This window comes from Musa acuminata, chromosome BXJ3-10, assembly GCF_036884655.1.
Source record: "Musa acuminata AAA Group cultivar baxijiao chromosome BXJ3-10, Cavendish_Baxijiao_AAA, whole genome shotgun sequence".
NCBI lineage: Eukaryota > Viridiplantae > Streptophyta > Magnoliopsida > Zingiberales > Musaceae > Musa > Musa acuminata.
In genome coordinates, this window is record NC_088358.1 from 26,853,759 (window position 1) to 26,870,353 (window position 16,595).

At 39.1% G+C, this 16,595-nt stretch overlaps 2 protein-coding genes and 1 long non-coding RNA gene across 13 annotated transcripts; 1 reads left to right on the top strand and 2 right to left on the bottom strand.

Moving 5' to 3' along the window:
- Positions 1 to 3,477: 3,477 nt before the first annotated feature.
- LOC108951570 (uncharacterized) lies at positions 3,478 to 4,430 on the bottom strand. Its single transcript, XR_001976052.2, has 2 exons — positions 4,296 to 4,430; positions 3,478 to 3,963 (listed from the first exon to the last, which is right to left on the bottom strand). It is a non-coding gene; the product is annotated as an uncharacterized LOC108951570 (long non-coding RNA).
- Positions 4,330 to 7,597, top strand: LOC135585842 (glucan endo-1,3-beta-glucosidase 14-like). 10 transcript variants are annotated; one of them, XM_065171261.1, is made up of 6 exons: positions 4,330 to 4,469; positions 4,563 to 4,700; positions 4,851 to 5,501; positions 6,050 to 7,120; positions 7,205 to 7,310; positions 7,405 to 7,597. In XM_065171261.1, exons 3-5 carry the CDS (start codon positions 5,189 to 5,191, stop codon positions 7,225 to 7,227), a joined length of 1,407 nt encoding a protein of 468 aa, XP_065027333.1. In that variant the 5' UTR covers positions 4,330 to 4,469; positions 4,563 to 4,700; positions 4,851 to 5,188; the 3' UTR covers positions 7,228 to 7,310; positions 7,405 to 7,597. The 10 variants fall into 10 exon arrangements, with proteins under 10 accessions (XP_065027333.1, XP_065027332.1, XP_065027336.1 ...); XM_065171260.1 differs by having other exon boundaries at positions 6,050 to 7,092; positions 7,162 to 7,310; XM_065171264.1 differs by having other exon boundaries at positions 6,050 to 7,092.
- A 200-nt stretch (positions 7,598 to 7,797) lies between these two features.
- Positions 7,798 to 16,421, bottom strand: LOC135651272 (uncharacterized protein At5g03900, chloroplastic-like). Of its 2 annotated transcripts, none has more exons than XM_065171254.1 (13): positions 15,970 to 16,421; positions 14,852 to 14,959; positions 14,645 to 14,748; positions 14,383 to 14,469; positions 14,146 to 14,215; positions 13,983 to 14,048; positions 13,460 to 13,549; positions 12,984 to 13,049; positions 11,280 to 11,422; positions 10,691 to 10,777; positions 10,543 to 10,606; positions 9,092 to 9,235; positions 7,798 to 8,279 (listed from the first exon to the last, which is right to left on the bottom strand). In XM_065171254.1, the coding sequence occupies exons 1-13, from the start codon at positions 16,393 to 16,395 to the stop codon at positions 8,142 to 8,144; spliced, it is 1,593 nt and encodes a 530-aa protein (XP_065027326.1). In that variant the 5' UTR covers positions 16,396 to 16,421; the 3' UTR covers positions 7,798 to 8,141. The 2 variants fall into 2 exon arrangements, 1 of the variants encoding a protein (XP_065027326.1); XR_010501820.1 differs by having other exon boundaries at positions 8,140 to 8,279; positions 9,092 to 9,197; positions 15,970 to 16,420.
- Between the last annotated feature and the right edge of the window lie 174 nt (positions 16,422 to 16,595).

The window sequence follows — 16,595 nt, forward strand, 5'->3', positions numbered from 1 at the left end:
TAAAGAGAAGAAATATGGTAATCAATACAATTTTTTCGTATAACATTAGCTCATAGCTGAGGTGGAACTTCCAAAGAAGTGGTGGATTGCCCTCAGGTTGATTAATAGAAAATTTTTTTTTTCTTTTTGCCTATTAGTCAGGTACCTCTGTTCTAGAGTGTCCTCTACAACCTGGTGGAGTGAAATATTAGTCTGGTAGTGGATCATGGAACACTTTTTTTTTTTTTTTGTCTTTTGACTTGGAAATCAAAATCAGGTTGATAACATTATTAGTTGGCGTGTTAATTCTAGAAACAATAATGCTGATTGTGCCTTTTTTTTCCACTGCAGAAAAAATATGAGGATATTCCAGTACTGGGTCAAAGGCAATCAGAATGATGTGTCGAGCCACAATTCTATTTTATTATCGTCTAGGAGCTTATGTCATGTTCTACAGCTTCTAGAAACATCTTATGTTGGTCTCTGAATAACGTGTCGTATTCAGTTCAGTGATAATGTGTTTTTGAGCTTGTTTTGCTCCAATGAGTATCGAAATGATTTTTAGGTTTTGTGGCGATGCATGAGAACTTGTTTGTAAAATGCTATTCAGCTGAACCGAATCAACCCTAAAACTTTTCCAGGGTGGAGTCATGATTTCCAGGGTGGTTGGATCCATGAAATTTTAAATAGCATTGTCCAAATCTATCTATTTGGTTTGAGTTGTGTGTGTATTTTGGTTGAAGTTACTTATGATTATGTAATTGCAGCTACTACCATATAGTATTTGTGGATACATCTAAATGGTTAGTGTATTATTCTTAATTAAAAAAACAAAAGTGTATACAAGCTAGCACACTTATTGTGATTCTTAATATTTGGTCAAAACATTATTTTATGGAATACAAAATAAAAAAATAAACTTTAAAATATTATGAAAGAGAATGATATGGATTGAACGTTTTGCATTTTTGAATGGATGATGCAGTTGTTCTTGCATTCTTATAATAAAAAGACCCAAACACTCTTTAAAAAATCTTAAATATTTTTTTTATAAATATAAATATTAAATCGGTTGGTGGTTTAGTTCTTTATTATTATTATTATTATTTCTGTTCGATAGGTCGATCCAATCAACACAATAAAATTTTAAATTGGTACAAAATATATTAAAAAAACGATTACAAGATCAAAATTACTTACATAAAGAACCATTCAGTTCCAATCTTATAATTTCATGGGTAAAAAAAAGAAAAAAAAGAAAAATATAGTAATTCTTATAGCGGGGTAAAACTGCAGACTCATAACAATGGAAGAATCGTCCTCTTAGCCCAATTCTAACATGGCCCATTAACAGCCCAAATAGTTATGTGGCCACCAATCCATTTTAATCGTCGGATTTGAGAACGCAGCCCGAGCCCTAAAACCTGCCGTTTCGTTGGCGTCCACTGCGGCAATGCCTGGCACTCTTTCCTCCCCTTTCGATGATCACCTCTGCCGCTCCAAATCAGCCAAAGTTCCGATTCCTTCAACGAATGTAGCTGATCTCAACTCCCATCGCTCGGTAATCTCTCGCGTCGTTCGTCTCCGTTTGATCCTGTAGTTTCTTGATGTGCAAATTGGATGGTCTTTTCCCTGTCATCGAATTGTTCTCCCTGATTGATCGCTGTAAATCATCCTATTTATCTTTTGCCTTCATGCGCTCTTTGGTTGGATAGAAAGTGACTAGAACATTTGTACTTGTTCTTCTACTTGATATGGGCCTCTGTGAGTATGTTGTTTCATCTACCAAATGTTTCCTCAAAGTGGTTGGCCATCTGAATTGTGTGCCTGTCAATGCTGATGTCAACAGTATTATTTCGTTTGAATGAATTGAGTAGGTTTGGCGTGGTTCTAATACGGGAAGGATGCTTAATTGACTTGAAGCTAATTGTAATTACCACCCATTGCTTTTGGATCCATTCAACCGAGAATACTACTGATTTACCATAAATCATGAAATTTTGTGGTCTTATTTTCTTTTACATCAAATTTTGCACTCAAGTTTTTGATTGAAAACTTGAACTCATGGTTCTTTTTACTGTTTTTGAGAAATGACCCTAAAGAAAAATCACAATTCCAAATATTTAGAAACTCAGGTGCAGCAATATCATTGATCTTGGTACTTGTAACATCCCATGATTTGAGAAAAATCTTGTTTCATTTTATGATCTTAGTGTTCAAGAACTTTCTTCATCAATACCTTCAGCGATAAAATTCTAATTGGTTTTGCACCTAGAATAGCATTTTGATTGCAAGAAATAGAGGGACTGAAAAGGGCACACAAGGTAATGTGTACACTAAGTAGCATTTCTCTGATTCCCTCATACTAAAATTCGTTGGAATTCTAACAAGAAAGTAGGTCACACATACTAAAATTTATTATTATCTGTCGTCCGTTTGTGTCATGCTTTCCTTGATATTAGCGTTCAATATATTGTCTCCTCTGCCTTACTGATAGACTTAAAAGTAATTTTAGCTGCTCATACTTTGATATAGTGTTTATGTTCATAAGATCTAATTTATCTTGGTTGTCTGCTGAACACTACCTTCCTTCTCTATTCAGGTTGGGATTGGCAATGCAAAAGACTTAACAATAAAAATGCACAGGTAAAGTTAAATTATGGGAAAAAATCTAGGTAGCCAACCCTAACTGTTGGGATATTTAAGACCGGAACTGATTTCTTATACATGTTGCTGCTGCAATTGCAATTTTCATAAGAACATGGTTCCAGATGAAGTTCAAAAGGTTGTGATGACCCAAAACATGGGTCTGCTGTATAATTTTTACATGTATATTTTTTCTTTCGGACATTCTTATGAAGATGTTTTTTGATGTTAATTTGGGAGTGATATTATTGCCTAAAGAGAATGTCATCTCATAATTTTCATACTCTCTTTGTCTCCTTTACCACTTTTGTTCGTCCCATTTCTATTGTGACTTCTACCTATCAGTTAAGTTTAACTCGTCACTGAAACTATTTCTGATACCCGAGTGAATTGAAGATTGACTACTTCCAAATACTAGTAACTAATATAAGCTTGGCCTTTTCTTGCATGCGGTGAGCATAAAAACTGAAATGATGGAAGAACCTACAAATCTTTACTGCTTATTGTTATATTTCAGTAAAATGAGATACATAAGCCAATAGTCGAGTAAGAGCATAGCACACTTTTGGGAAAGCAATCGAAAGAATGATGTCACCGGAATGCTTCTAATGATTGACAGTTTTGGATGTGTGTGATGCTATGGTGACTATGCATCCACAGTGCTTTTTCTAGGTTATTCCAATTTCCCTTTTAGCTTATAAAAATTATAATATTAAGCAATGATGTTTAAATATCAATTGCTTGTGGTATGCTTCAGCTGTAGTATTTTGCTTGTTTAACTTTGATCAGTTGTTCTATGATGATTATGCTTTCATTTTCAGGATGCGTGCCCTACGCAAGGCCAATAGCAACAGTACTAAGTACAAATCTATTGCAGATTTACACATCTGGAAGCAACATTAGAAAGAATTTTAGCTCCGCTAGGGTGATCATGAGGTCTTCATCTTTCTGTTGCTTGAAAAGCATCTCAAAATCTTTCACACACAGGTCATCAAACTCCTTCAAGCATCTCCAGTGGATGTTTACAAGGTGAACCACATTGGACCAGAGGGAAAAAGGGCTCAAGATCGTCCCACCACATGATGGTTATATCCTGGATTCTGCCGAAGCTGGAAGACTTGGAGATCCCTGACACTTTCCATTTTGGAGCTCGTTCTGCATGTGCAGGCTTCACGGTCTCAGGTTCCATTGACCAGTCCAATGGTTCCTTCCTCGATGGAACACAGACTGGGACATGTGCTGACATGCATCTCATATCCGACCTCCTACTGTCATTTACACACAGGGAAATGGAGCTCCACAGATCACTCTGCATGTGCCAATGGTGCTTTAGCATATCTGCAGCGGAAAGTGAATGGTTAGTTTTGTGAATCAACCTCTTCCATTTAATTTCTCCTCTTTAGAATGCGCTAGATGCGAAATGATGAATGCTACATGTTCATATGATGCAATAACTAGTTATGGTATATGCATCTTGGTTCCACAGGCATTTGGGATATGTCCGAGCTGTCGCATGTTCATCCTTGAAGAATATTGATCACATTCACCGAAAGAAGGCATCACAGAATCCAATAATTGGAGCCCTTTGTACAAGCAAGCGGATACAGTTGGGAATAAAGCTGCCGCAGGTGGAAGATTATAATAAGCATGATAGGGGGAAAAGAAGGGACCAGGTGAGCGCAGTGGTTCTCTTGCATGCTTTTTGTTCCTGTTGTTTAACGTGACGCAAGATCGACATCCCTACGATCTTAAAGAGGGAGACGATAAGGGTCGTGAACCGAGATAAACATGAGCTGTTGTGCTTGCGGTATAGACAAGACTCTTCATCCCATAGCACTTCCCAGGTTTATAGTTCTTCAGAGCCAATTGGTGCAGCTTTATTCTCATTTTCATATTTGTTCCCTTTATTGATATGGTCTTTGCGGTATAAAATGCAGGACTGTTACGTGATGAGATGCAAAGATTGCAGCCACAAGACATCATAAAGTCAAAGACGGGAAAGGGATGGGGGAATAAGATGAGAAGCGAAGGCCACTGAGGGCCCGAAGTGGAAAAGCTTCGTGGTGTTGACGTCGGTCTCTTTCTTATCTCTAAAGAACCCCTAAACATAAATATCACGTAAAGGCTCAGCAAATTTGTTATTACCAGCCACATTAACGATGTTGGTCAGCACAGTGGTAGCAGTCATTCTATTAGTGTTAATACGTCTTTTTGTGGGTTGACAGTGGTGGCGCACCCGGACGCGGGGCCCAAGAAGGCCCGAGAGACATCATCGTGGGCCCTGGAGTGAGACTTTGGTGCTGGAAGTCAGAAGAAAATTTGGAGCGCCAGGTCCTGTCCCCCATGGGACGTCACCCACCTCGGAAACTCGAGCTGATTGGATCAACCATTGTGGGTCCCAAGGAATGACAGGTTCTTCAGCGTGGAGCTTCGGGTCGTCCGCGTGCACTCGGCAGCGGTACGCGCGGTGTCTACGTGGAGACGCGTCAACGCGTGCCACCGACACGTTGCGGTGACGCGGCCCCTCACGCGGGTCTTAAATGACTAATTTGCCCCCGAATCAATGCGAGAAATCGCCGAACCACGCTATTGCCCAAGGATGATACGTGTCGCTCTCGGATTCCCAGTCCACATGAGCCACATTTCCCTGCCCGCAGAAGATGCTTTTAAGCGGTCGAGGGCATGGCGAGAGGGTGGTGGAGCGCAGCAGCGACTGGTAGTAGCAGCGGCAGCGGCGAGGAGGAGTTGGCAAAGCGATCGAGTTTTCGGATCCGTCCAACATATTCGAATCCAAGGGAACAACAGCAAGTCGACGGCGAGGACGGTAATGGCGTCGCCGAGCTCCTGCTTCCACGTCCTCCTCCTCCTCTTATCAGGTTAGTATTTGATCCACCCTCTCTACCCTTCTTTCATGTTTTCAGATTCGTTACAGCGAGCATTTGGTGACATCCCTTTAGTCTTGGCTTAGATAAAAGAGGTGCAACAATAAGGATGAGAAGATGAATTTTCGTGAAGAATTCTCTGATTCTTTGATCTCGCACATAGTTAGTTTCCAACCCCATATTCCTGTTGAAATGAAAGAGAGGCAAAAAGGACACATTTTTTTGGTGCTAGATTTGGTGCTGAAGGAGATTAGTTTAGTGGTGGAGTAGACAGAACCACATGGCTTCGTGTGTGCCGGCGAGTGTAGGCTTGTGTGGACCAGGTTGGCAAAGTCGCTTTTAGTACTTACGCCAAATGCTCGGTGGCCTCTCTGTAGATCCAAACAACGGGATTCAGTTGGATATGGGTGTTATATGCGTCCTATTTTTAGCTCTTCCCTCGGTAGTTAATCGGGTATTCGTTGCAGATCGAATCTAGTACTAAAATATAATTGAACACATGAGATAATTAGCAGTTGTTGGCTTCTTCTTCGTCTTTACAGGTCAAGTCATCCGAGTAGTTCTGAGCATGGCGGTGGGCATCAACTACGGGCAGATCGCGAACGACCTGCCGTCCCCCGGTCGAGTCGCGAGCCTCCTCCACTCCCTCAACATCAGCCGAGTGAAACTGTACGACGCGGACCAGAACGTGCTCAGCGCCTTCCTCAACACCGACGTCGAGTTCGTGATCGGGATCGGCAACGAGAACGTGTCGGCGATGACGGACCCCGCGGCCGCCCTGGGATGGCTGGAGCAGCACGTCCTGCCCTACCTCCCCTACACCAAGATCACCTGCATCGCCGTTGGCAACGAGGTGTTCAAAGGCAACGACACCACTCTGATGGCCGACCTCCTCCCCGCCATGGAATCGGTTCACCAGGGACTGGTCTCGCTCAGCCTGGAGACGAAGGTGAACGTCACCAGCGCCCACTCATTGGACATGTTGGGGAACTCCTACCCTCCCTCCGCCGGCTCCTTCCGCCAGGATCTCGCCGTCTTCATCCAGCCCATCCTCAACTTCCACTCCGTCACCAAGTCGCCCTTTCTCATCAACGCCTACCCTTACTTCGCCTACAAGGCGAACCCTAATGCAGTCTCGCTGGACTACGTCCTCTTCGAGCCGAACTCGGGAGTCGTGGATCCCAACACCAATCTGAACTATGACAACATGCTGTACGCTCAGATCGACGCGGTTTACTCTGCCATCAGGACGTGGGGGCACGCCGACATCGAGGTCAGGATTTCTGAGACGGGGTGGCCATCGAGGGGTGACAGTGATGAGGTGGGAGCGACACCGGAGAATGCTGCAAGATATAATGGTAATCTGCTGCAGAGGATAGGGATGAGCGAGGGCACTCCTCTGAAGCCGACGGTGCCGGTGGATATATATGTGTTTGCCCTGTTCAATGAGGATTTGAAGCCTGGGCCGACCTCGGAGAGGAACTATGGGTTGTTTTATCCTGATGGCACTCCTGTTTATAATGTTGGTCTGCATGGGTATCTTCCACCCATGTCGGCGTCGTCGTCGTCGTCTTTGAGGTCGGGGGTGAGTGATCCGTGTCCTCTGATTCCATGTAAGATCATGACTTTTGATGTAAGCATTCCTCTCCTGCAGATGATGATGCCTGGTTTGAGACCTTTCGTGTTCGTGGTGGCAGCTTTGATCTTGGCCTGGAAGTAGCTGCTTCTGTAAGCGGCGGGCGGAAGTGGATGGGGCGGCAATGGCTGAGGATATTTCCACCCGAGGGGAGCTGATGGTTTCAGGTAATGTGGGCTGAGATCATCAAAGCACTTGGTTCTTGATTTGGTTTCACTTTCAGATTCGATCTTACACTTCGAGCTGGCATTGTCTGTACAGGTTTGGCAGATCCTTTGTGCAGGTTCGGTGGGTCCGGGATGGAAGAAAACACCACCAAACATTTTTTGTTGGCAATAAAAAAGAGAGAACATCACGTAAAATTAGCTGCCCATTTGATCTGTAAGAAAAGAACATTTAGCGAAAAGTTGTGTAAGAATACTAACCTATGATCAAACTGATTGATGATTGTTTACTTGTATGGTGCCTGTGGTCAAAGTAACCAAATTCCTGTTAGTTTCTTCATTCATAAGAATGCAGAGATCGACATGGACGGCGGTGAAGAAAACATTACATGAGTATATACACATGATGCCCAGCCGAAGTAATAGCCTGAGTATAAATATTGAGCTCACATTTTGGCATATCCATGCACATCTCATCTTAAATCTAAGAGACAACAAACTATAAGCTTTTGGATATGAATATTGCTTTAGCATCTGATTAACAATATATACAAATGTATTTTGCGGTAAAAAAGTGATGCAGCATCAATTGGAAATTGCAACATACATTGTAAAGCTATGAACAAATTTCCAAATTAAAAGCCATCCCCACTGGAATGATAGAAACAGAGGGAAGGCCTGTTGCAGGATAAGCTTCAATTTCATGTTGACAATTAATTTAACTGGCAATGCCGAGAGTAATTGCAGTCTTCCTAGGTGGAGAAAGAACAGCAACAAGAAGAACATGCTGCAATATACAGAATCACGCGGAAACAATCTCTTGCTTCCTCAGTCTCATTTTTCAAGTTCTCTAAATCTCTCGTCCCAATCTCTAGTCTCATAATCTTGGTCCAAGAAATCCTTCTCGGTAGTATAGACTATCCTGTCTGAACTAATTACCGTTCGCCGTGCCATATCTCGAGCATTCAGCAACTGAACATTTAAGCAAGATATGTTACAAAGGTTGAAACATGAGCATATACATATGACAAATGTAGCATAATTTAACATAAGCTTTAAAAGAGCCACAAAAGGTTGCTCAATTATTACCAAAAGTTTCATCCTCTATTATTACTAAAGCAGTCCACAGGCTGTCATAAGATGGACACGAGCAGCAGAAACTAGCATATCTTGCTGTAGTAACTGGTGCCATAGAGAGCACTATTACTCATGTGGGGTATTCTTATCAAATTTTAATATAACAAGATTCCAAAAATACCCAATCCTATTCTCATAAGTCAATCTTGATTGGGATCCACTAGTCCACGGGGAAATCATGGTCCCTTTAGAAGAAACACACAAAAATAAAACGAAAAAAAAGTATGGCCTCCTCCCTAGCAGCAGCGGACTGACCTCACCACCTCACCCAACAACTCAATAAATTACAATGAATTGGGTGAATACTGCCAATTTGATAAAAGCAATTGCTAGAAAAAGTTCAAATCAAATTCCTTTTTTCCCTCCCACTCCCCCCTGCTTTCCTATTCCATCATAAGAAAGGAAATAATTGGTTTGATTATCTTGTACTTCTATTACTTAAGATTCAACTATCAAAGGACCTGAATGTCTCATAGGGTTTGAGAAAGGAGAATAATCAAATTGGTCACTCAAGAGTTCAGACAGCCATTTTTACACAATCATGAAAGACACTTACAAAGGTTGCTGAATCCAGAAGGAAAAAAGGTGCATGTGAGTAAACTATCCACAAATGAAATTTGAAAGAAGAATCTCTAATTTATTATTACCTTTCTTCTTAAAGATGGATCTGGCAAATCAAGTATCTGTGCTCGCTGTTTCCTGGCTCCATTCCTCTTCTCAATATCTTTGTTAGTCTTCAGCAGCAGGAACCATCTAAATAAAGGAATTGCGAAAAAAGATGAAGCATATATCTGCAAAGAAATATCCTACATCAGCAAGTGAAATAATGCAGAGACAAGATATTATTACAAATATGACATGACAAGTGAAGTACAAGATAAATGAATGCTACCAGGCAAAGACAGCTGTATCAAATGAAAATTTCAAGATGATTTAATACCAAACTAGAAATGATCAAATAACTATGACATTTGTAATTGTTTAACACTTAACAGTAGCTATGTGGTGACTTCATCACATCGATCTAAATCTATTTAATTTCACTGGATTTTAAATTGCTTATCTGATTTTAATTGTAAGTTATAGAGAAACACAAAGTCAATTGTTATTTTAATTCACATTTGATTGTTTAACAGTAGACATCTTCTGTTTCATCTTTAACTCTCTCACAGCAGTAACAAGCCGAGTATTCATATTGGTCCGTTCAGAAAATGTGCTCTCCATTTTAATTGATTCATCTTTAACACTTAAGGATGGTCTTATGATTTAATTTGATTTTTCATAAGATATTAATTGTTATATAGTCTTAATGTTTGAGATATCATGAGTTTCTATATCGTTATTAATTTTCTTATAATTTGTTTTCTTATATAATATATATTTATTTTCTTTTATTAAACCCACAGTCAACCGGTTGACCTGATCTGACCAGTTATCAGATGTCACGGTCAATGGTCAATTTGCTTTTTTATAACTACTATATTGTTTTTTCCAAGCTCATGAGATGAACTCACAAATCTGAAACACCAGATTCAATGAATCAGAACAAAGAACCAGTGATTCAAAACACCTACTGATTGCATGGTAACTGTGAATTGTGAAAGACCAGTAATAAACCGATAAATCCAATATCATGTTAGATAATTGTAACTGGGAAAAAAAGTTGATAATTGTAACAAAAATAAACCACTGCTTCATGTGGTGCTTACAATATAAACACTAATTTTCCACCAGAACCTGGAGCATATAGATCCAATGTCACACTCATATGACCATTTCTTTTAAATACTGGTCCATCCATTTTTTACAAGTCTGACAAATCACAAGTAACGGACCATATCATTTGGTATACTGCTCATTTTCTTTTATTATTTCTTTTTCAGGAAAACCTGAGAAACCTGACAGTGCATCTTGGTCTACCACTTAGTATCTTTTTATCGCACCAGCTCTACAGGTTGTCAAAACTGGTGTTGGACCAGCATTTGGAACCCTGTTTATGACTAATAAATACTCTACACATATAAGTTTATAGCATGAATGCAAAACTTAAAGCAAGTTAACGAGATAAAGATTTATCAGTTCAGAAAACAAGGGGGACCTGTAGTAGAGGAAATAACTGGGAAACAAAAGAAACCAGTCCACCAGGCGCAACAGATATTTCCCTTCAAATACAGAAATGAAGTGTCAGTTAAGTAAATACATGTGATAATGAAATGACATATCAGAAAAAGGATAAGATTTGGTACTTTAGCATGCTACCAAGGACAATGATTCCAAAAAAATTAAGTGCTCCCAAACCTATAACCATTGCTTTCTCTGAAGCCCCTGTTTTACTGCAAAAACAAAGACTAACCTTATAAGAAAATACAATCTTGCTAAGTGAAAAGCCATGCTGAAGGACAGAGATTATTCTTATACCCACATTGAAAAGGTCCAGGTATAATTAACTGTAAGCAAATAGCTAAAAAGAAGTTAAGAACCGAAAGCAAGATTCGAGGAGTAATTTTATAAATTAATGCCAATTTAACCACGGGAATAAAAGTTGTTTGGCATTTGTTTTGTAGCAGAGAATGCATAACAAGACCAAGAATGAAAAATGCTATAATTTCCTAATTTCACTGGTATACCTGGCACATGCACCTATGTGAGCATTGAATCCATGTTCCCATGAAAACAGTTTGGCATGCATAATATCAATATTTAATGAATTAAAAGACATCATAAGATATAGAGGCATAGAAACCAAGCAATCAACTTAAAGACATGGAATACAACTTGGTATTGATGCCATAACTGAAATGAAAACCTATTGCAATTTTACATAAGAATGCAGACCTGAATAGCCACTTCTTCTCCTCAAAATATTTCTCAACACCATTAACCCACTCAGTCCACCTTTTGCCAACATACTCCTTTCTACCAGCTCTTTGAGATGAAGCAGTTCGTTGCAATGATGGAAACCGATAAAGTATGTTGCCCTGCTCAAGTAGTATACATATTAGTGAAGAATAGACTCCAAAAACAAGTAACAACTTTGTATTATTCTTCTCATTCAAACAACCAAAGCAAGATATGATGATTCTCCTAACAATACATATATCTTGTATTACACTATTACAAATATTCCAAGTTGCCTGTGATTATCAAAACCAAGATTCTTAAAAAACAGCAGTATTGTCTTTAGACCTCTTTTTTATTTAAAAGTTTATGAACTTTAAAACCTTTAAAAATCTCGCCTTGGTGCTTTGTCATGTGTGCTTGATTCTTTTGGGTAACTGCAGATTGAGAGATTCATGAGTGGTAGGGATAGCTTGCTCCCAATGTTTTCTCCACTCTCTCTTAATAAAGGGAGAGTTTTCTCCTATATCTGAAGTGCATGAGAAAATCTTTCCCGATCACCCTCCCTCCTGCAAATGAGAAATCTTTTCCCTGTAGGAGAGAACTACTTCAGCTCTTCTTCTCCTTCACTACACCAAGAGAACTAAAATCTCTAATATCTCTTGTGGATTTTCCATCACATTCTTTCTTTTCTACACAACAACAACAAATTCGTATGCCCCGACTATTTGGGATTAGCTACATGGATCTTTTGTCGCCACTGAATTCCGTAAAAAATCATATGTTTAATTAAATCCAGAGTGCTAAAATCTTTATTTGTAGTTCCTATTAAAATCTTTTTAGGTCTTCCTCTACCTCACATCGTACCACTAACATTAATCATTTCACCTCTTCTAGCTACATGAAATTTTAGGTCTTTCTTTTCTACACGTTAATCATTTTGTTCCAATCAAGCAGATTGGCTACACTTCGAGGAGGAGAAAGGTGCCCAATCCATGACCGGGCTACTAGTGAGGCAATGAGGATAAGCTTGTGGCATTGGAACTTGGTAGTAAAACAAGGCAACATGTGAGGGGTTACTTAACTCTTACGATAGTGCATATATGCACTTTCCACGAGGTTTGCCAATATTCTTTCCAATTTAAGGAATGTTGCTGTTGATTAACATTCTCACCAAATATTTAGATTAATGTTCTCACCAAATAATTTGTTTGTTCTCCCATGGGTCATTTGCTATTTTGATATGTTATATTAGATGGAAGCCCTCTAAAGTAGCTTAAGCTCAATTCAGATGGCTCACTTACCTCGCCCAACTAGCAAAGATGAACAGGCTTAGCGCTTCAATAAACCTAATAATTATTTCTTACAAGAAACAATATCTAAAGCCATTCAATTGGAAGCATTTGATCTGAAAATTTGAGAATTTTTTTAAAAAAAAAGTTCAAATGCAAAGATTACTATTTTCTTTTATCAGCACCAAAGTTTCATGGAACCACCTCCCCGAGTTTCAAAAAAGAACATCTTCTGCACTAACAATATGTAGGCCAGGCACTGTGCAAGTATAATCAAGAAACTAACGACCAGAAGAGAACCATTTGCATAGTTTGATCATTATATTTACCTGTTTCATTAAATCAACTAAAAATTTCAGGGGCATCTTATAACTATATAACAATGAAAAAGAAATGCAAGATCAAAGACCTGGTCATCCACTTCTGGATACCCCTGAAACCGCAAGAGTACAGGTAGGACAAATGATTCATCATCCTGTCATTCACAAGTGATTAAGAAACAATTAATTGGCATGAAAGCACCCACACCACAATGGTTCAGTTGATCACAAACACAACACAAAATCCTCAGAGATGATTGCTTACCATATAAATATCTAATAAGCAACTATACAATGAAAATAAAAAAACAAATTGATATATATGTACATGTGCGTAACAGAAGTAAAGAGCATACAACCTGTTAAAATATTCCAGGATTCCAGTCCAAATTGGTAACGATAAAATCATGACTAGGTAATTGCAAATATTCTTGCTTTTTATCGAAAGATCACCCAAGAACAACTATTATCATATTCATATACACAACAGCATGACCAACCTTAGGTTTCTAACACCTTATTCTCCTTTGCAAAGAGAAAAAACTATATAAGCTAAAAAGAATACCTGTGTTTCTTCAATAGGTGGTACATCAAGATATGGAGCGAGTTCTTCTGCTGCAACAACACCACCATTTGAGGAAATATATTGTCCTATCTGGCCAATAACAGAGATTATGTGAAACAGCCTCTTTGATTATTAGATCAGCAGAACAAAAAGCATAAAACACAAACAATTGTCATTATAAACTAGAATATTCCAGGTAAATTATTCTACTTTTCAAATAAAAAAGTGTCTCACCGAAGACATCATCTACTAATACATAAAGAAAAACCGGACCAGGGCATTTTTTCAGACTATTCCAGATGGATGCTAAGCAAATATTTAAAAATATTTTATTGCTCAGACAACTTGCAGCCTAGATTTTTAAGGAACTGAGAATTATCCTGCTTGTTAGATTCATCATGTACTTGTTTATGTCATAAATCTGTGCTAACTTGGTTAGATCAAACACTAGTCAAAAGAATAAAAATGTATGTAGAGGGTAAGCTCATGACACAGATGGAAACAGTAAGTGTAATAAAATTACCAGCTTCCACCTCTCTTCTTCAAGTCCTTGATTTGGATCCCCATCACCAAATACAAATGAGAAAACCTACAAAAATAAATAAGATTATGTACAGCACCTGTAACAGACAAACAACTTGGAGATGCTCAGGGCATGAACAAATCAATCAACCCTTTCTTATTACAGATTCAACAAAGTTCATTCCACCATCTTTCTTCATCTGCCGCCTCCGGTAGTAATTTATATCCCAGTACCTGCACATAGTACCCTCATACATATTAGAGACTACAGTAAGAACTAAATACATGCATCTGCATGTGTATCCAAGTAGAAAGATCTTGTTTCTGGTGAACATGTTTCTGAAATACATTCATTCATTTGAGAGAACAGTTCAATTTTCTGTTGGATATCAAGAAATTACCAGAACAAATCAGTCGGATGAAAGATAACAGCGAAGTCAGAGCCATATGATCTTCCTCCTCGTCTACCACGATTGTCTTCGGTGTCACTGTAACCAATGAGGATGTTAGAGGTTTTATCAAGGGAAACAAAGGAGAGAAAAATCATCATAAAAGAATTAATCCAGACAAACCAAGCTATCAACCAGTTGGTAGCAACATGTATAAAAGTCTAAAAAGGATTTCTAAAAAAATGCTATATTGAATAATGATAGAGCACAAAACCTCCGACTAGAAGAAATAAGCACAATGATTGTTGTATATACAAGGACTATCGAGGCAATAAGTGCAGTGCCAAAGGAAACTCTGATTAGATATGCTGCTGCTGCCTGCAAGCAACATTGAACTGTTTAAATGCACTAGCTGAAAACAACTCTAGAGATTTGTTAATCAAGAAAAAGTTGAGAAAAATGTGCATTTCCCTTGCAATACCTTCATTTTGTTTATAAAAGGTTCAACTTTCATCCTAAAAGATTTTGCAGCAAGATTTGAGCGATAATCCTTTGGGAAAGCATAAAGAACATCACCTTCATCTGAAACCTACAAACAGTATCTCAAAATAATTAATTCGATGATAAGTTTAACAACTTAAACAAATTAGATGACAGAGCTATATACAATAGTCATTCTTCTATATGAGCATGAAATCCCTTTATTGGTGTTTTAGCCTGAAGTAAGACGAGAAGAGAATAAAACAAGATAGGTAAAGCTTAGTTCTCGTCCACTCTGCAACATACCATCTTATTCTCATTGGTATATTTACAATAGTATCCCTAATAACAAAGCATGCAATCAGCTAGTAGATCATTATATTGCTCCTCCATTTGAAAATAGGTGTCTAAGGTCGTCAGGCTCTTTACATATTACCCCTGAGCATTTAAAATTACAGAAACCAAGAAATGAGTTTGACATGTAAAGACCTTAGATTTGGAAACACAGAAATGTGGAAAATTTCCATTTGTTCTCAATTTTCTGTAATTAACTTTTTTATTATTTTATCCTTCTGCAATTTATATTAGCATCAGACATTAGGTCCCCAGTACTGATCGACCTCCATCATAGTCTTGGTAGTCAGTTGTCCACTTATGCAATATACAGCAGTAATTCCTTCCTCATCCTGCTCCCAGCTTCTGTAGCAGCTATTTGAACCCCTCAATTACTAAAGGTGCTAGATATAGTTTCCAATGTCAAATAATAAGCCATCGCTCCACTATAGAAGTTCATCTATCATCATCATTACAATTGATATTTATTTTTATATATTCCATGAATTGAGTCCATACTAGGCCACAGAGTTTGACACTAAAAATCATAACCTCAACGTATTTTCTTTTTCGAACTAAACTCTAAACAAAGAAATGAAAGAAAGAGAAAATTACTGGTAATTAGCTCAAGTACCAACCACCCGAAATTTTAGTAAGAGTTTCAGAAAAGAGGTATAATATTCAAAACCTTGATAGAAAAAGAGCTATGGGTAGAAAAAATGTTCAACTGAACTAATCCAAGACGAAACCGACACGATTTGTGACGAGGAAGGAAAGTGTCGTCACCTCCAAGAATCCACCAGTATCCGCAGCGAGTGCCTGCAGAGCTCTCTCAGCTTCGTTCAGCTTAAGCCCAGTCTTGCTCGCCACATCTCCAATCGTGACCCTCCCACCGTAATAATCCACGGCCTCCACGGCGCGGTCGCGCACATCGGAGGGCAGCTTGTCCGTCTCCACCCCGCTCCCCGGCCGGATTCCCTCCGGAACCTGCACGCTGGCGCGGATGGACGAAGACGGAGGAACCCTAAGGCTCGGGCATCTGAGGGCGATGCGGACACGCACCGAGGAGGGGAAGGAAGAAGAGAGAGCGGTACGGTAGGGGGAGGCGAGGAGGAGGAGGAAGGGCTTGGAGGGGCGGGGCTTGGAGCAGAGGCAGCGAGATCTCGAGGTGAAGGATGAGGACGAGGAAGGGGAGATGGAGAAGGAAGCCATGGGTCAGCGATTAGGGCACGGGTTTGGTCCTCAAATAAAAATCTGCCATTTCTTTTTTTTTTTTATCTCATAAAAAGAAAAATAAAACGCTCTCTGTTATCGTGTACGTACGTATATGGGGAAAAATATGGGGTAAATACATATAACAATGAATAAAGTAATATCTATCTTTTTAGAAAATAAAAGACTCTATGAATAAA

Bases quoted from the DNA above. Each gene is read 5' to 3' on its own strand.
- LOC135651272 (XM_065171254.1), bottom strand. From the start codon at position 16,395: ATGGCTTCCTTCTCCATCTCCCCTTCCTCGTCCTCATCCTTCACCTCG. The intron at 10,778-11,279 runs GTCTGCATTCTT...TTGTTTTTGCAG, and splicing joins GAGAAGAAGTGGCTATTCAG to TAAAACAGGGGCTTCAGAGA. The intron at 10,607-10,690 runs GTACCAAATCTT...CTGTATTTGAAG, and splicing joins GTCCTTGGTAGCATGCTAAA to GGAAATATCTGTTGCGCCTG.
- LOC135585842 (XM_065171257.1), top strand. From the start codon at position 5,189: ATGCGAGAAATCGCCGAACCACGCTATTGCCCAAGGATGATACGTGTC. The intron at 5,502-6,049 runs GTTAGTATTTGA...TCGTCTTTACAG, and splicing joins CCTCCTCCTCCTCTTATCAG to GTCAAGTCATCCGAGTAGTT.